At 38.0% G+C, this 18,967-nt stretch overlaps 1 protein-coding gene across 2 annotated transcripts; it reads left to right on the top strand.

The window, feature by feature from the left end:
- Positions 1-9,183: 9,183 nt before the first annotated feature.
- On the top strand, positions 9,184-14,720 carry LOC144709650 (transcription factor BIM2-like). Of its 2 annotated transcripts, none has more exons than XM_078583245.1 (12): positions 9,184-9,303; positions 10,613-10,722; positions 10,836-10,916; positions 11,278-11,442; positions 12,293-12,392; positions 12,517-12,632; positions 12,772-12,898; positions 13,485-13,554; positions 13,641-13,736; positions 13,829-14,163; positions 14,255-14,378; positions 14,456-14,720. In XM_078583245.1, exons 2-12 carry the CDS (start codon positions 10,710-10,712, stop codon positions 14,534-14,536), a joined length of 1,308 nt encoding a protein of 435 aa, XP_078439371.1. In that variant the 5' UTR covers positions 9,184-9,303; positions 10,613-10,709; the 3' UTR covers positions 14,537-14,720. The 2 variants fall into 2 exon arrangements, with proteins under 2 accessions (XP_078439371.1, XP_078439370.1); XM_078583244.1 differs by having other exon boundaries at positions 11,269-11,442.
- Positions 14,721-18,967: the final 4,247 nt, after the last annotated feature.

Here is an 18,967-nt window from a genome sequence, read left to right as displayed (position 1 = left end):
CACCCATACCTTGGCGTTTGTGTAACAATCAAGAAGAAAATTGAAGACTCAAGAAGGAAATTGAAGATTATATCAAGAATTAACCAGTTTTAACTTTAGAAGCTACAGTTGTGTCCTTCCTGGCCAATTAGGTCGGGCAAGCTTCCTTGGTGTTTTTCTCTATCTTCCCATCATAAATTTTATTACCCAACCATATGGATGATAGAGGGAAAACTACGAATATGCCCTCAAAATTTCAGCTCAATCCAACAGTTGGATCTCAAGATATCATCATTTTAATTTCATTTTATCTACACCATTGGATCTGTTCTCTCTTTCATCCACACTAGTGCCACCAAGATTGCGATCCACAATTTGATTTGTTAATATTGATTTCCTTGTTTTCTCCGCCATGTAATGATTGGCTGCCACATGTTCGGACCGTTTCAATGTGTGTGAGAGAGAATAATAGACAAGAAATCAAAAAATGATAAAATTATCATTTACTGCCCTTGTGAATTAAATGAATTAAATTATTGGCCACCGAAAGGTGCCAGGTGGTGGCAACATTTAAAACAAAAAATAAAAGAATTAAATGCCTTTAAGAAAGCAAAAAAAATCATTTTGGCTTCTAAAATGCATAAAGATAGGGAAAAAGTAATGAATGCCTTAGGTAATTCAAAAAAATATTTTTCAGACCACAGAGATAATTTCTTAAGGAAATTAATGTCATAAAAATATGAAAGAATACCAAGATCTGGAAAAATTAATAATCACGTAATGGCCATATTAATCACTTTAATCCATGATGACATGGAAATATGGACGTTTTAATGCAAAGTTGCATGTAATATGAGTGATATTTAATTGGTAATCTGCATGTTATCAAGGGGTTGAGAGATAGAGAGGGAGAGAGTGAGAGCGGGATAGAGGACAAGAGAGAGAGGGTGAGAGCGGGAGAGAGGGAGACAGAGTGATATAATAATAATATGCAATATATCGACACGAACGGTCTTCAGTCCGGTTTGACATGGAAACTAGAGCCAGACTGAATTTTTCTTTCAGCCCTAAAAAGGCAGACTAAGGGTCTGGTTCAATCCGGTTGGACTGAACTTCAATTAGACAGTCTCCTTTCCAACTAGCCCCAATACCCTGAGATGAAGATGGTGTTGTGTTATGGTGCCTTGATTGAATGATAAAAAACATTTTTCTATGCAACAGAAGCATTGATTGATTCCAAATTGATCTCTACAATACAATGCATCATATTCACCTTGTGGGGAACTTTTTCCACCCGTGACTTTCTCCCTTTGATATTTTTCTAAAGTTGTTCATATGCTTGACCTCTAGAAGTATCCACAGAATAAATTTTCTCTGCAATCTCCCCTTCTTTTTCTCCAACTCTACTTGAAATCCTTGTAGACCTTCTCATCATGATGAATCTCTCCTTGGATGATTCGAGAAAGCTCAGAAGAAAGCAAAAAAGGAAGGGGGGGAGAGGTGGTACCCAGCTCTAGTTAGCATGGGTGCACAAAAATGCATATCCCTTACCATAATTATATTTTACTTAATATTTTTTTCATAACAACCCATTAAGTCAAATATATTCACAAGGGCCCCTATTATTTTAGACGTGCAACCCTCCATGCCCATATATAATTATAGTTAATAACTTTAGAGGCCCGATAACATTTCTCACCCGACCTTGTTAATTAACTATATCTGCATGTATATTAACTAACTTATGATCGATTTAACCCAACTCTTAGGTTAAGTTTCTAGCCCCTGAAGTCCCGAGCTACACCTCGTGATCTAGAACATACCGAACAGTGTCCAAACTCTCTCATGGAACCTTTACCATCATTGATTACCCTATGTGTATAATCCTTCATCTGTTCGAGACTCCCGAATGACTTAGGGTATGGTTGATCGTCAAACCATAATACATCATTTGATTAGTATTGATGCGTGGTGTGGATCATTACAGAATGCCTCTCTAACATCCTCACTACCATGGCCAGGGATTTAGCTGCATCATCTTCATTAAGCCAATCTCCTCTTATACCAAGGGCGGATGATCTTGTCTTGACCACTCAATCATCTATGTGGGCTTCTTACAATATCCTAGCTATGTCTTACTTGAATCCCATGGTTATAGACTCATATATCGTAGTTGAGACATAGTTGTCCATCCACGAGATGTCTTTGGTGTCTTAGGTCAATGGATCACTTATAAAACCATGACATGAATCAACCTAACTGATGTTTAGATATAATACCATTCAGCGTTTCATACGGATCAATTCGGTGACTCTTTCTCCAAAGATCACCCACCATTTTTCCTTATTGTCTCTAAACCAACAGCTACATGATCAACCATACTTATTGTATAATTAGGATCATATAGCGTTATTCTATCATGATAATTTGATGTCCATCTTGATTATCCATTGAATATGAATATTAGAATGCATGTTTAAAGATTAGTGATCATTGTATTATAATATAATCATGGTTTACTCAGTCATTGCACATAATAGACTTCATTATAAATATCACATATGAAATATAATGAAGAAATATTTCATTCAGTGAACTCAAATAAAACATGGTACTGTGATTGTCTTGACAGCTACATAATATCCATTAGATAAATGATGATATTGTGATGGATAATGGTATCAGATACTATATCAACCGATATCTGATATCATCATCCAATAAAGGAAAATTGAAAAATATGAATATTAAAAAATGAATAAATGCTTGTTGAACACAAGGAATGAGCCAATACTAAATAATAGTAATGTTAGGAGCAGAAGAATGTTGTATGGGGCTTATAAAAATGCTGAATAGTAAAAAAGGGAATCGATTCTATATACCATTAAATAGTTTTTTCCATTTTTAAAAAATATTTCAATTAGTAATATGATTTTCTAAAAGCATATCAAATATAAAATATATAAAATAGTGATTGTGTAACTTTACGGTCGAATAAAATCCATGCATAAAAGCCAAAAATAACACCATCACTTTAGAAGTGAAATCCAAATGCCATCACCAGAAACACCCACTCACTCTCATATTCATCAGAAATAGAGATGTTATTCAAGGAGAATGAGGATGTAAATAATAAGGAATAAAAGTGCCTACATACATTAGTAGAAATCAACAGCGATGATCTAGTGAGCTGATGTGGTTAGGGGGATGGTTTTGGATGTAGGGTGATTGGAAGAGACAATGAGATAGGGATATTCTTGGAATCAAGGCATAATTTGGAGAATCCCTAGTTATGAATTTATATTGCATAATAAAAAATATATAAATTGTCTGTCCGTCAAATGGAAATCATAACAAAAGTTTGGTATGTCCGAAAAAGGAAAATTGATGATCATTTGAATCTTGAGGTTTCCCCTTAGAGAACTATTTTCTAGGGTAAAATAGTCCTCGCGTAGCCCTAATACCAGTTGTGTTATGCCTCCACTTGTTCCTTTTCAAGCTTTCCCCATGATTTTTTCTCTGAAACCCTTTTACTTTAGAGTAATCCTATATGTATGATGAACCTTGGACATGTCCACCATAACAGCCCAGTCAATGACTCCATCAGCCTAATAATGCCTTAGTTTGATGATCTATTTAATTAACTATGCTTGACGGATAGATTAATTAATCATTGATAAATTTAATCCAATTGACAGGTTTGAGTTGTCAACATGTGAGGTGCCAAAATACATGACATAATTAATCCCTGATCTATTTCAAGAAGGTATGATGAGTTTAATCAATTATCTTGCAAAAACTACCATGATGAATTAATACCTCATATTTCTCACACTCCTAAAATGACTTAGGTCATGCTTAAATATCAAATTCTAATAAAGCATCCTTATCAAGATTGATATATTAGAACATCATTATTCTGATAGACGCCCGATAATATGGCGCCCAATAAAAACCACTCAGTAATACTAAAAGAAACCGGAAATATAGATAACCCAAAATGCTAAAGAAGAGAAGCTAACCCAAAAATGCTATAGATTGAGTATCTTGTTCCAAGACCACCGATGCCAATATGATGAACAGAAGTTCCCGAAGAGAGAAATAAAAAGAATCCGAGGTTAAGTCAGAGTCTATCTCGGATAGAGAGGTAGGGATAGAAGATACAGAGGAATGAAGCCAGAGACGGCCGGATCAGGCGCCTCGGCGATCCTAGAGCTGGAGGATCTCCGCTACTCGCCAATATCAGTTCTTCCGTACCTTCTCCATCGGTCGACGCCCACTTTATATTAAGCCCTACTTGGTACATTAGGTTGACGCCACTCGTGCGTTGTCCATCGTGCATGCGTCATCCCCATACGAGTTGTGGCCCTTGGTACACAGCTTCTCTTCGTCCTATGATAGGTCCTCACGGGGACTCTATCATTTTCCCATATTTTCCATTAAACTTGGCCTAAAATTTTATTGCATTATCTTGGTATAGTTTGTCTCCTCTCATACTACAGATGGACAATCCCATTTGACCACACCATCATCTTTATAGACTTGTTATATCCAGTCTAAGATTATTGGAGTCACATTATTGGGGATTTGTAGGTCATAATCAATACATAATCATTCATCCATAAGATCTCCATGTTGTCTCAGGTCAAAGGACCACTTACAAAAACAAATTGACATGAATTACCTAATTGACATTCAGGTTTGATACAATCCAAGGATTTTTAGAGATCAATATGCTGAACTCTTTCCCAAGATATTACCAACCATCTCTAAGTATCTCCACACAAATAGTTACAAGATCAACCATCTGTGATCAAATGGTCACGAAGAGAAAGTATTATTTTATTACTATATTTTTATGTCCTCTTCAATATGAATAGGAATGATTTTTATTCACAAATGAGCAGTCACCACAGCATAACTCAGTATAATTTGTTCATTATTATACAAATCATCGGACTTCATTACTTACATTGCACATTATTATCACAATAATAATAATGAATATGACTTGTATTTATTAACTTTGAATGAGTTAGGGATATGTGATTGGCTTGTAGGCCACATAATTACATCTGTTGGATTTCATTAAACTCCCTTTATCATATCTATGTAAGATTATATCGTATTCATGTAATGACAATCATGATCACTCATTTATTTTTCAACCTACTCTTTTTTTATAAAACTGGTATTGAAACATGTATTTATTCATGAATCTATAATTAACTATAATAAATGGATTTAAAATATTTTATCATATCTATATCTCTTTCTATATCAGTTATGCTGGGAGTCATATTATCCCAATTTCTAACTGTCTTTTGACCATCCGGTTTTCACTTTCAACATCCAGATATGATTGGTAACTTGTCTCATCCTGTCTTCATCCCAATCCAACTCATTATCTCAAGCATCATGTTGAGGAATATGAAACTGAGACGTGATGGGTGGTTCCAACATTAAAATGAGTCATTGTACTGAAAGTCCAATGAATGTCTACATAACACAATACCATTCATGAATAAGCATATATAGTTAAAATTATTTTAGCTAAACCTATTTAAAAAAGAGGATATTTATTATGAATTGATGTCTACATTTTAAATCAAATATTACTTTAGTTTATCTTATGAGATAACTACTCGAATATATAAATATTTCCCTATGTTATCATTTTTTTAATAAAATAAATGGGAAATTTCATTGAAAATATATCATATGTGCAAATCTGATCCATTAGAAGTTAACCACAAGATATCATACACATTTAATGTAAATTCCAAATATATGATGAGAAATAAATTAGAATATTATTAACTGTCTTCTTTTATCAATATATTTATTTTAAAGGGCAGATTTTGTGAATCCAATTGACTTTTGTTTTTGCCAAACGGATCTGTCCAATGCATTAATCCACATCATAATGGAATCAAGATTGATCAAATCTAGTTAAAATATTTAGTAAGAGATAAAGTGCACCTGACCAAGAAGTCATGAATTCATCCCTTAATATAATCTTATCAATGGGAGAATGTCAAGAAAAAAAAAAAAAGACTACCGATCTGAATTCTCATTTCAGATTTCATTGCTTGGTAAGTTAATTTAGTGTTTTTTTCACAATTTCTTGGGCCTATTTTGAAACACCAGAAATACTCTCAGTCATAAGATGATAAACTATGCATAGTTTCTATAAGATAGTGTCATTCCTTCTCTCCACATGTCTTCTACGTATATATATTCATACAAATTTTGTTTAATTTTAGAAAATGTCATAACAAAACAATTATTTATCACAAAGTAAGGTCCCTACTTCCTAATTAATACGTATCTTGCTTAATAAGTTTTAAACTATACAGATCGAAGAGAAATTAATACCCAACTTAGGACCAACCTAAGCCCACCAAGTTCTTAGGGTAGACTGACATCCCATAAAACCTAGGGCCCAGCTGTCACGGCGGCCTAAATTTTCCAAAAACCTTCCTATTATTTCTAGATGCCAAAAAAAGAAATAGTTCTGTCATCGAAAATGATAATTTGGAGATTATTACAGCATTTTGACTCGGAAATTGAGAAAGATGTTTTTTCCAGATATTTATCAAATTATTTATTACTCTCTAGGCCCACCCACGCACGTGCGCCAGCTCAATGGCGACCCTCTACTGACACATCCCCGCACGTGACCCTCTTTTGGCGGCGAACAAGAGAGAGAATGAGAGAAGAACAAGAGAGAGAAAGATGAGAGAGAAGAGAATAAAGAAATCTATCCGAGGGGGGAGAGGGAAAAGGATAAAATTGGAAAAGAGAGAGAAAGAGAAGAGATGGAGACATGCTAGGAGAGAGAGGGGAGAGAGAGGAAAGAGAAGAGAATTTTAGAGAGACAGAGACGGCGCAAGGGGAGAGAATGAGGGAATAGTGAGAGAGGAGAAGAGAGAAAGAGGGATAAGAGAGAGAGAGAGGAGAAGAGAGAAAGAGGGATAAGAGAGAGAAAGGAGAGGAGAGAACGAGGGATAAGAGAAAGAGAAGATAGAAAGAGGGATAAGAGAGAAAGAGAGGAGACGAGAGAAAGAGGGATACGAAAGAGGTGAAGAGGAGAAGAGAGAAAAACTAAAAGAAAGAAGAGAAAAAGAGGGAGCAGGGAGAGAGAGTAGACGGAAGGAGAGAGAAAGAGAGAAGAGAGAAAAAGAGGGAGCAGGGAGAGAGGGTAGACGGAAGAAGAGAGAAAGAGAGAGGAGAAGAGGGATAGAGGGATGAGAGAGAGAAGAAGAGGGAAAGAGGGAAAAGAGTGAGAGAAGGAAAAGGAAAAGAGGGATAAGAGAGAGAAAGAGGGAAGGAGAAGATAGAGAAGGATAAGAGAGAGAGAGAGAGAGAGAGAGAGAGAGAAAGAGAAGAGAGAAAAAGGAGTAAGAGAGAGAGAATGAGAGGAGAAAAAGAGGGATAATAGAGATAGAGTGAGTGAGTAAGAAGAAGAAGAAGAGGAGAGAGAGAGAGGGGAGAGAGAGAGAGTGAGAAGAAGAAGGGAGAGGAGAAGAGAGAAAGAGGGATAAGAGAGAGAGAACGAGAGGAGAAAAAGAGGGATAAGAGAGATAAAGAGAAAGTGAGGAGAGAAAAAGAGGGATAAGAGAGAGAGAGAATGAGGAGAAAAAGAGGGATAAGACAAGAGAGAGGAGAGAGAGGGAGAAGAGATGGAGATAAAGAAGGAGAGAGAGAGAGAGAAAAAGAGGGATAAGAGAGATAAAGAGAAAGTGAGGAGAGAAAAAGAGGGATAAGAGAGATAAAGAGAAAGTGAGGAGAGAAAAAGAGAGATAAGACAAAAGAGAGGAGAGAGAGGGAGAAGAGAAGAGAGAGGAGAGAGGGAGAGAAATACAAGACAGAACGGGGGAGGGGAAGAGAGAGGGACAGGCAGAAAGAGAGAGAGGCGAAAGAGAGAGAGGAGAGACAGAAGGAGAGGGGGGAAAGAGAGAGAAGAGAATAGAGAGAAAAGAGAGAGATTGAGAGAGAGTGAAGGAGATAAGAGAAAGAGGGGGAAAAGAGAAAGAGGGAGAAGGAGATGGAGATAAAGAAGGAGAGAGAGAGAAGAGACGAGAGAACGAAAGGGAGTGAGATAGAGATAAAGGAGAGAGAGAGAGAAGGAGAAGAGAGAAAGAGGGAGAAGGAGATAGAGATAAAGAAGGAGAGAGAGATAGAGGAGAAGAGAGAAAAAGAGAGAATGAAATAGAGATAAAGGAGAAAGAAAGAAGGATGAGAGAGAAAGAGGGAGAATGAGATACAGATAAAGAAGGAGAAAGAAGGATAAAAGAGGAGGGAGAATAAGGCAGAGATAAAGGAGAGAGAGAGGGAAGGTGAAGAGAGAAAGAGAGAGAATGAGATAGAGATAAAGGAGAGAGAGACAGATGGAGAAGAGAGAATGAGATAAAGATAAATAAGGAGAAAGAGAGAAGGAGAAGAGGGAAAGAGAGAAAATGAGATAGAGATAAAGAAGGAGAAAGAGAGAAGGATGAGAGAGAGAGAAAAAAAAAAAGGGAAAGAGAGAAAATGAGATAAGTTAAAGAAGGAGAAAGAGAGAAGGATAAGAGAGAAAGGGGGAGAATGAGATAGAGATTAAGAAGGAGAGAGAGAGAGAGTAGAGAGAAAAAGAGGACAGAAAGAGAGTTGGAAACGAGATAGATAGAGAGGGGCCTGAAATCTTGGACCTACGGAGTCACGTTCTCATGTCACGTGACAAAAAAAGAAGAGAAGCACGTGACCTCCCCCACCGGTCAATGTCCCACCGCAAACTTTATAAAATTCCAATAATACTACCCCCGATTCCCATACACCAACCACTCATCTCCCGCCACGTAGAACCTACCACACGTGCGCATCACGTGCGCCGTAACTGTTGAATCCATTAAGACGCATCGCACGTGTGCCACGGTGAGACCAACGATTTGACGTTTTCTGTCTTCTCACGTACGGGCCCACGTGATGGCTGGGCGGGAAAGTCCACGTGGCGACACATCATTAAAGATTGTCAACGCCACGTCACAGCAACAGTCAACTCACGGCGTCTCACGTGAACTTCCGTCAGCAGACAGCCTGGGCCACGTCCTGTGGCTGTGGGGCCCGCTCCCCTCTCTCCACCGTCGCCTGACGTCGTTAGCTGACGGAAAGGGTGGTGGGGCCCACCGGCGACAACGATATATAACGATCGCGGCGGGCGGGGCAGAGCTGCTTTCTCCTCGGTTACCGGAAAGAGAGAGAGAGAGAGAGAGAGGAGGGGAGAGAGGAAGCGAGGCGATTTGGGCATGTGAGGAGGCTTGCTAGATCTTGCAGCGTTGCGAGGTTTGTAATGTTTTGTTTGCTGTGATCATCTCGCGGTTCTTTTCTTAGAAACATTGTGACGATTATCGCGAAATTTGGCTCGGCTTTCGACGGAAGTTCTGTCAGTTTTGTATTTACTGAACGTTTTGTTTGTGCGAATTTTGGCGCGGCTCGAAACGGAAGTTTGGTTAGTTTTCTGATTTATTCGATTTTTTTTTCGTCTGAATTTTGATTTGGTTCTCGACAGAAGTTCTGTTAGTTTTCTGATTTACTTGATGTTTTGTTTATCTGAATTTTGATTTTGTCGAAAGTTCTGTTAATTTTATGTTTATTAACATTTTGTTCATCAGAATTTTGATGTGGCCGAAATTTCTGTTAACCTTTTGATTTATTGGACGTTTTGTTCCTCAGAATTTTGATTTGGCCGAAATTTCTGTTAACTTTTTGGTTTATTGGGCGTTTCGTTCATCAGAATTTTGATTTGGCCGAAATTTCTGGTAGCTTTTTGATTTATTTGACGTTTTGTTCGTCCGAATTTCGATTCGGCTTTCCACGGAAGTTCTGTTAATTTTCTGATTTACTGGACTGTTTGTTCATGAGAAATTTGATTTGACCGAAAGCTCTCCTACTTTTCGGATTGACTGGACGTTTTGTTCATTCTAATTTCGATTCGTCTTCGGGCGGAAATTCTGTTAATTTTCGGATTTACTGGACGTCTTTTTCATCCGAATTTCGATTCGGCTTCGGGCGGAAATTCTGTTAATTTTCGGATTTACTGGACTTTTTGTTCATCCGAATATTGACTTGGCTTCCGGCCGAAGTTCTGTTACTTTTCGGATTTTAGTGGACGTTTTGTTCGTCCGAATTTCGATTCGGCTTTCGACGGAAATTCTTTTAATTTTCTGACTTACAGGAAGTTTTGCTTCTCCAAATTTTGATTCGGATATCGACGGAAAATTCTGTTAATTTTCTGATTTACAAGATTTTTTGTTTCTCCGAATTTTGATTCGGATATCGACGGAAATTCTGTTAATTTTCTGACTGACAGGCCGTTTTGCTAAATTTCTGATTTTCGACGGAAGTTCTGACTGTAAAATTTCCGACTTATTGGACGTTTTGTTCTTCCGAGCATTCTGTCTTTCGACATAAATTCCTAATAACTTTCTTATTTACTAGACATTTTTGTTCATCCGAATTATGATTCGCTCTCCGTCACAAATTTCGTTAATTTTCTGAGTTACCGGACATTTTGTTCATCCTAATTCCGATTTGACTTTCGACACAAGTTCGATTAAATTTCTGATTCAGTGGACGTTTTCTTCATCCGTAGACGACGATGCGGTTAAAGCAGTACTGATTGCAAGATTTACAAAGCTCTAACCGGGGAAGTATTCGAGTGGCGTTGCGCTAAAGTTTTATCAGATCTGATGGAACTCCATGGTATTATATGGTTTTTCTTTTCCTTTTTTTTATGGTATTAAATAGTTGGAATCTCAAGCTTTTGGGACTCTCTTGTCCGTCACATCGCCTGTGATATTTCCATTGAATGTCAGGAAAAGAAGGAATCACGCAGGACTTCCTCTCCCTTCACAAGGAATCTCCCCTGCAGAATTCAAAGCCTCCTCCCTCTCCAGGTACAAATTTCTACAATTTTTCCCGAAATTCGTTGAAAATTCCGTTCATCAATGCTACATTTTTTCTGTTTTTTTTCCCAAAATTCTTCCCCCAAGAGATAGAACAACGATCCGATGAACACCGCCCTCTGTTCGTCAATGCATCAGATTTTATTTTCTTTTCGAAAATTCAATTATTCAATAAATGCCCGGAAATTCGTTCCCGTAGCCGCTTCCCCCGTTCTATCCCGTCCGTGATCCTCCGTCTAAACGGACGGTCAGGATTTGATCTAGAATCACGGATTTAATTGTAACAGCCAAGCGGGCCCCGCGACGGGACCACTGTAACGGCCTCACACCGCTGTTCCGTTAGTCTTGCCAGGTCAGCAGGGAAGGGCGGCGGCGATCGACCTCAACGTGATCGCCGACCAGAGTCTCGTGCGCGCCATGGTGAAGCCAGAGTGGGCCAGTTCGGTCTTTCGGGCCGGCTTGCCCGGTCACGCCGGGGTTTTCAGGCCTTGGACGGAGCTCGACGATAGTCGCCGGGGTAAGAATTATACTGTTTTTGTACAAGGAGAAAAAGCTTAAAGCCATATAATTCCCACCGTCCCGGACTTTCGACTGAAGGTCATCATTTGGAGATTTCTGCTGATTATTTTTTCTTAAATTTTGTTTGACATAAAAGTTCCTAAGTGGCTGCCACGTCTCCTCCCCTGGATATGACAGCCAGCAGGGGAATCCCTGCGTGGGCCCGATGACGTGTGACGTTTCTGTCAACGTCACATGTCTGTCCTCTTCAAGATTTCCAAATAATCGTCAACTCGGACAATAACAATTTTTCAACTAAATTTCTTGAAACCATCCCCTGTATCCCGGTTTTTTCGTTCCCCGGATGAAGGACGGGATGAGTTTTATATTTGCCCAGTCCGCATGAATGTACTGAAAACCCATTTTAATGATTTTTTTCCCCAGAACTTCTATCGGGAGGAGACTATAATTTCCGACATTGTTAACGTTACCACCAGTCGTTTATTATATTCGTCTGATTAATTGATTATCATGCTATATTCGACTTCTGACGTATGAACTGGTTGATGATTGATTGATTATTAAGCAAACTTGGGGGAATGACGGTTGACGTTGATGGACGGGTTAACCGTCTTCGATAACCCGTCAGCGTCTCCCTCAGTACTCGCCGGTGGTCAGCATCAAGAAGGGCAGGTGACTTGATGTGCGCCTACTTTCTTACCGACCCGTGGGGTCCGCAAGAATGTCTGAAAAACCCCTCATGATTCTTGATAACTGCGTTGGTACCCTTCATTTTTCAAGCCGTGGAAAGAATTGGGGAGCAGGGTCAGATGAATGTCATAATTCTGATTGTCTTCGGCTTGTGTCAGGAACGCCTTCTCACCCGCATCAGTGGCCCTCTTCTTCATCTGCCCCGGGCCCCGGCCATAGCAGCAGCAGCAGTAGCGGTGTCTTCCCTTCGTCTTGCCGGTTACATTCTTTCTCTTTCTTTCTCTTTCTTTTCTTCTTTCTCCCCTGCCCTCTTCTTTGTTTTGAATTCGCTGTCTAGGGTTTTCCTTCATGTCGATAACGCGCGAGTTGTCTGCTGGTCTAGGCAGCGGCCGTCGCGGGAGGGTAGGGACGCCATGGACGCGTCATCCAGGCTTAAGGGATTCGCGGATGACGAGGACGACGATGAAGAGTTCCTCCGGGAGACCCCTTCGCGGAAAGGTAAAGTCTCGTTTACCCACCATCGGTTCCTTGGATTTGGCTGGCTGTTGTGAAATCATCTGTTATCGCTAGCTTAATCTATTTCCCCGCGTCTTCTAAGTTGTGTTTCAACGGGGTTTTTTCTGTATGTTGAATACAGGGCTGAGTATTAGAATGGGGAGAAGTAATATCTCCCAGGATGGAGTCAACGATGACCGGAAGCCTTCTACGCCGAGGTCTAAGCATTCAGCTACGGAGCAACGACGGAGGAGCAAAATCAACGACCGGTATGATCTCTTTCTCTCCCTTTCAACCTTTTCTTTCTTTCACACGCACTCACCAACAAACAAACAAACAAAAGTCACAAATTTTATCTATCTCGGAGAATCGTGGAGAATATGTTTAGGAGAATCATGAAGGCTTTTGTTCTGCCTCTTGAGTACAATGAAAATCCCTGAACGGAAGAATTAAGAATGTTTAAATTTTTCATAATTCTGAAAGAAAAAAATCACATATTATTGGGAAAAAATATGCGATATGCGGATTCTAAATGCCGACTAATGGCCCGTCTTACCGTATCGAAGGCTTACTTGATATGCTGGATGTATATTTCTTTGTGATTTTTCTACAGATCATAAGTGAATTTTTTTTAATTATTGCGATGAATTTAGACGCCGTGGGTTTTCGAGCTGGATTTAAAATAGTGAGGACCCCTGGTACACCATGAAGGCTGATTTCAACAGTTGAAAAAGCTCCTAACTGTTATGATGTTTAAGATTATTCGTCCACATAAACTATTCCCAAGGATGATTTAATGGTGGATTATTCTGAAAGTTATTAATTTTCTGGTCACTGATTCTATCTCTACGCCAGGTTCCAATTATTAAGGGCCCTTATACCGAACACCGATAAGAAAAAGGACAAGGCTTCATTTCTTTTAGAGGTAATTTTTGCCATCCTTTGGTGGAACATCTCAGGCATCATGGTGGAAAACAAGATCGTTAATTAAAATTTTAATATCCTTTCCAGGTGATTGATTACATCCAGCTCCTTAAAGAGAAGGTTGAGAAGTACGAGGCACCGTATTCAGTCTGGAATCAGGATAATGCCAAACTGACTCCCTGGGTAATTTTTCAGCTATTTCTTCTTTAAAAGTGGCTTTTCATCCCAAGTTTTTCAGAACATTTATTCTCTGATGTTTCCCCCATCCTATGCAGAAGAACAATCAAACTCATACCCCTGTCTCTCCGACACTGGTAAAGAATGGATCTCTGCCCACCAACTTCGTCTCCCCAATGGAAAGCGGCGTCACGCCGACACCCTCGCAACATCCCTCCGCCACCGCCGGAGGATTTGGATTCTTCCAACCGCAGACGAGGATCTCGACCGGTTCCCCCGACCACACGCAGACCCCGTGGCTCAGACCATCACCTCCTCCCTCGGCCGACAACGGCTGCTCCTCCGCTGCTGGCACCGCCGAACTCTGCGCCGACGCAGACGGGCTGGTGATTGATGGCGCCTCCATCAGTTTGTCAAGCGCATACTCGGAGGGGTAAATTCTGTACCTTGATGATTCCCATCTCGTCGTCTCTCGGCTTTGATTGAAATGAATATCCATTATCGTTATCGTATTTTTAATGCAGGCTGCTGAGCGCTCTGACTCGGGCACTGGATGGCCTGGGGATGGACCTGTCCCAGTCGAGCATCTCAGTGAGGATTAACCTCGGGCGGCAAGTGCTGGGCCGGGGGGCGCCTCTCGCCGCGCTGGTGAAATAAAATTTATCATCTTATCTCGTGAATTAAAACTCTTTGCTCGGCGTTTCCTTATTTTTGGTTCTGTGCAGGGTGCGAAGAAGGGCGGCGCCGATGATGACTCGGAGCACCTGCGGCGACCCGCCAAGCGGAAATCTGTCGGTAGCGGTTAGTTCCTCTCTACGCTGCCCGAGCTTATTCATTTGTTTATCTGTTTATTGTCCAGAGCCCATCTTTTGTCGCCGGCCGCCGTTTTCGTGTAAAGAAAAACTGAAAAGAGAAGGAAGAAGGTAAAAGCTGGGCTTGTTCAGTTTTATTTTTTATGTGAGAAAAGGTAGAAAAAAAATGTTTATAACCTGTGCTTATCTTATTTGAAATCCGCACAATGAGGTAGATTCCGAAATGTCGGTCCAAAGTTAGAGATACTAAGAAACAGTAAAAAAAAGGTGAAAGTAATGACTACTTTACTCCTTTTCAAGCTGGTCAGTGAACAATTCATTGTTAACAGTTCAATGTGAAATTGAACACAAGCCAATTGAACTTGTGTTCAATCATATTGGATTGTGAGCAGTGATGATAATTGACATACTTTTAATCACTTAAATGGGTTGTAATTTTTAGTCTCATTGCTTGTATGAAGCATGTCAACCTAGCTCTTGATATTTTCTTTCAACCTAATTATATTGAAATTAGGGGATGACAGTATTGGTCTCGGTGCAGGTTTTTATTCAAAACCTATGCCTAAAGTTCGGTTAGGTCAAAGGGCGGTTTAGTAAAATCATGTCTAATTAAAAACAATCCTTCAATTAGCTCAAAGTAAATCTGGTACTGAGAGTGTCTGCCCTGAGGCATTAATAGCCTGGTGGCTTTCTTTGAGGGTTATTTCATCATTATTTGTAGCATCGGTGACCCTCCCTTAATGGGCCCTGATCATGCTTCTGCCCTGATCATCTCAAAGATAACAAGTGTTTATGATTTTTGAGCTATTGATATAATTCTCTGTTTTAATTTCACTTATTATATTTTAAAAATAAAACATCACTATGTCTAATTAAAAAATATACCAAGATATTTAATCTAAAGCTACTGACTTATGTTGTATAAAAGATAAGTAAAAAAAATAAATTATTATTATTGTTCACTTTTGAAGATAACTGAGACAAATATAATTGATTCATTAATTTAAAATCATAAATAGATATGAATAGGTAATGAGTAGACCAGATAAAATGGGTAATTAAGTGTCTTCAAAGTTCACCTATTTTGTCCCTCGTGAATCTCAGTAACAAAATAAGTTATATAATCGCATATATTAGAAAATGATACTTTGATGAGTATTTCGAGCATAAATAGTATTCGTGAGGAAAAAATTTAGATTTATAATTAACTTGATATGGAAATAAAATTTGAAGGATTCAAGGGAAAGACATCAATTTAGCATGCTAAACAGCTAAAGTTCGAATTTTGGTGGACTTTAAAATTACAATATATCCCACGGACTCCTAATGTACTGTCCAATAATTAATGAGTGAACCTGGAATTACTTGTATTTATGGTTAACCAATGGAATATATATATACCATCTCAGAATATCTTATGATACATAAATGAATAATTTGGAATGATATGAGTTTGCATCTAGTATCTTCATAATTATTACGATAATTAATGTTTGATAAAATGATTGTTGTGTCAAATCCATGAGTTTGGACTTACAAAATTTTATGGCACGATGTCTTCTATCACTGGTAAAAAATTTGGATCAATCAAGCTTGTTTAATTGGTAAAATAATGGGTCTAACATTATTTAGGTGGATTATTTTTTATTTTATGTGCTGAGAGGATTCATGACGTGCTGAATGTTAGTATATTAATTTGAACATATTCAATGTTAGTGCATGGATTACTCTAAATCAATTTGCAGAATTTATAATATTAGATCACGGTATATACTATTTTTGGATGTTGAATTTCAAAATGTTCACTTATATTTGAAAAGAACATAATATATAAATATTTGAAAGAAAAACCTTATTGGTCTGATAAAATTATCTAAGTTGACTTGAGATTTAATTATTATATCCTCCTCAAATAGAAAAAATACTCATCATAATTTTAGTTTTAATTTTTAAAATTTTCATCACCAAAATTTATCAGTTTCCCCTCATTTCTATTTTAATATTAACTCTAAATGGTATATTTTACGAAAAAAATCATTTTCCAAAATGAAAAAATAAAATTATATATTAATTTAAAATATTTATCTGCAATAATATTATTTGAGTTAAATAACTAAAAATATCCAATTTAACCCTCATAGGGGGTATCAATTGAATCCAAATTTCGATATAAATTTAAAATAGTTAGTTTAACATGATATTAATTTTCAATTTTGAAATAATGTTAAATAAAAAAATCGATCAGCACAAAATTAATTCAGTTAAAATTTTAAACCGATATTCATCTAGGATTCCTTACCTTCCATGTATCTACTGAATGACTCCATGTAAGGATGATATTGATGGAACCATCCAATAGATTTCCGATAAATGCGGGAAGCAAGGAGAAGGGCTCATGATACATTGAGTATAATTGAAATTTTCAAAACCTTTAACTTCCTGGCCTATTGACATTTGATTGTGATCCATATAATTCCTCAATAAAATATCTAAAATTTACCAAGTATTGTTTACTTACTGATTCCTTTAAATTTTTATATCCTGCAGAAAATACACACTTTTTAGATGATAATTAAAAGAAACAATTTTCAAATGCTTCAAGAATAAAAACAATATAATGTATTGTTCTTGATTCATACTAATAACATATTGCATTCGCTCAGTGTAAATATTACAAATAATACTAATAATATTAACTGGGTAGAAATTACTTAATAATAGTATTATATCTAATTAAAAAATGGAAGAAAGTTAATGGTGGTAAATGAAGATGTTAAATATATAATATTAACCCTGTTCTGTTTTTTAAGGCGTATGATTACACAATGGTTTGACTTAGTATCATGGTCCTCTGATGACTATTATTAAAGGCATGATTTTTAATTTCACTTTTTCAACCATAAGGATTAGTGTACTCAGCCTAAAACTAATAGGGTACATTTTGAAACTCCATTATGTTATAAACAGACATAAAACTTTTTTAATTGTTTGGTTAAAAATATATTAATAGACAACATCTAAGGATCATAAATGGGTTTATGTATATTCGTAAAATTAACCTCAGTCATGGAAATAAATTATCACGGTAAATATGGTGATAACTGATAGATATTATGGAGGCATGATACGGCCATACTTAACAACCTACTTGACGTAGGGCGCAGTCTAACATTTATCATTTTATTCCCTTTATTTATTTTAGTTTAAAATCATTGAATAGAACCATTTTTTAATTCAAATTTTATTAACGGCTAATATCTAAAAAAATAGTTATTGAAGTTTTAAAAAGAGGTTTAGAACCCCTCCACTACAATCCTAAGAGATATATTATGTAACATGAAACTTAATTTTGAGGTATAAAATTTTCAACCATTTATCAATTTGACACTTGAATAAACAACAAGAAAATAGGCAAGCCCCTCTTTGCAATGATTATCATGGCTTTAGATTGGTAGAATTCTCATAGCCAGAATGTTAAAGTTATAAGTTTATTTATTATTTTATAATTTTATTAAATAAATAAACACAATGATAGATATAATCTATACTATATTACATATTATTTCTACAAACTAGGGAACTTGGATAGAAGAACACACACACACAGACATATATATAGAGAGAGAGATAGGAGAGAGAAAGAGAGAGAGAGAGAGAGAGAGAGAGAGAGAGAGAGAGAGATGGAGGGAGAGAGAGAGAGGGAGAGAGAGATGGAATGAGGTATAGAGAGGAGAAAAGAGTAGAGCTGTTGGACATAGAAGGATAACAGTTATGGACGGACAGAATGGGACTGAACGGACCTTTGTTCAGTTATCTGGCCAGAGCATTTTTGTTCGTCTGATTCATCATCCATTCAGGTTTCGACATTGTCACAAGTCTGTCATCAGTCCCGTTTCGTCATTTGTCTTTTACAGAAAACAGAACAGACAGCAGACGAATGGATGATTTAGTAGACTGAGATAGGAGAGAGAGAGAGAGAAAGAGAGAGAGAGAACAAAAGAAAGGGAGAGGGAGAGAGGGAGAAGGAGAGGGAGCGATCCAGAAAGAGAGAGGAAGAGGGAGTGATTTTGAGAGAGAGAGAGAGAGGAGAGGGAGTGATTTGGAGAGAGAGAGAGAGAGAGAACAAATTAGAGGGAGAGGGAGAGAGGGAGAAGGAGAGGGAGCGATCCAGAGAGAGAGAGGAAGAGGGAGTGATTTTGAGATAGATAGAGAGAGAGAGGGAGAGAGAGAGAGAGAACAAAAGAGAGGGAGAGGGAGAGAGGGAGAAGGAGAGGGAGCGATCCAGAGAGAGAGAGGAAGAGGGAGTGATTTTGAGATAGATAGAGAGAGAGAGGGAGAGAGAGAGAGAGAACAAAAGAGAGGGAAAGGGAGAGAGGGAGAAGGAGAGGGAGCGATACAGAGAGAGAGAGAGGAATAGGGGGTGAT

The sequence above is a fragment of the Wolffia australiana genome, chromosome 11 (assembly GCF_029677425.1).
Source record: "Wolffia australiana isolate 7733 chromosome 11, ASM2967742v1".
NCBI lineage: Eukaryota > Viridiplantae > Streptophyta > Magnoliopsida > Alismatales > Araceae > Wolffia > Wolffia australiana.
This window is presented reverse-complemented; position numbering and strand designations above follow the sequence as displayed.

Excerpts from the sequence above, each read along its gene's own strand:
- LOC144709650 (XM_078583244.1), top strand. Across the intron at positions 12,393-12,516 it reads GTCTTCCCTTCGTCTTGCCG|GCAGCGGCCGTCGCGGGAGG; the intron begins GTTACATTCTTT and ends CTGCTGGTCTAG. Across the intron at positions 14,164-14,254 it reads TCAAGCGCATACTCGGAGGG|GCTGCTGAGCGCTCTGACTC; the intron begins GTAAATTCTGTA and ends TTTTTAATGCAG.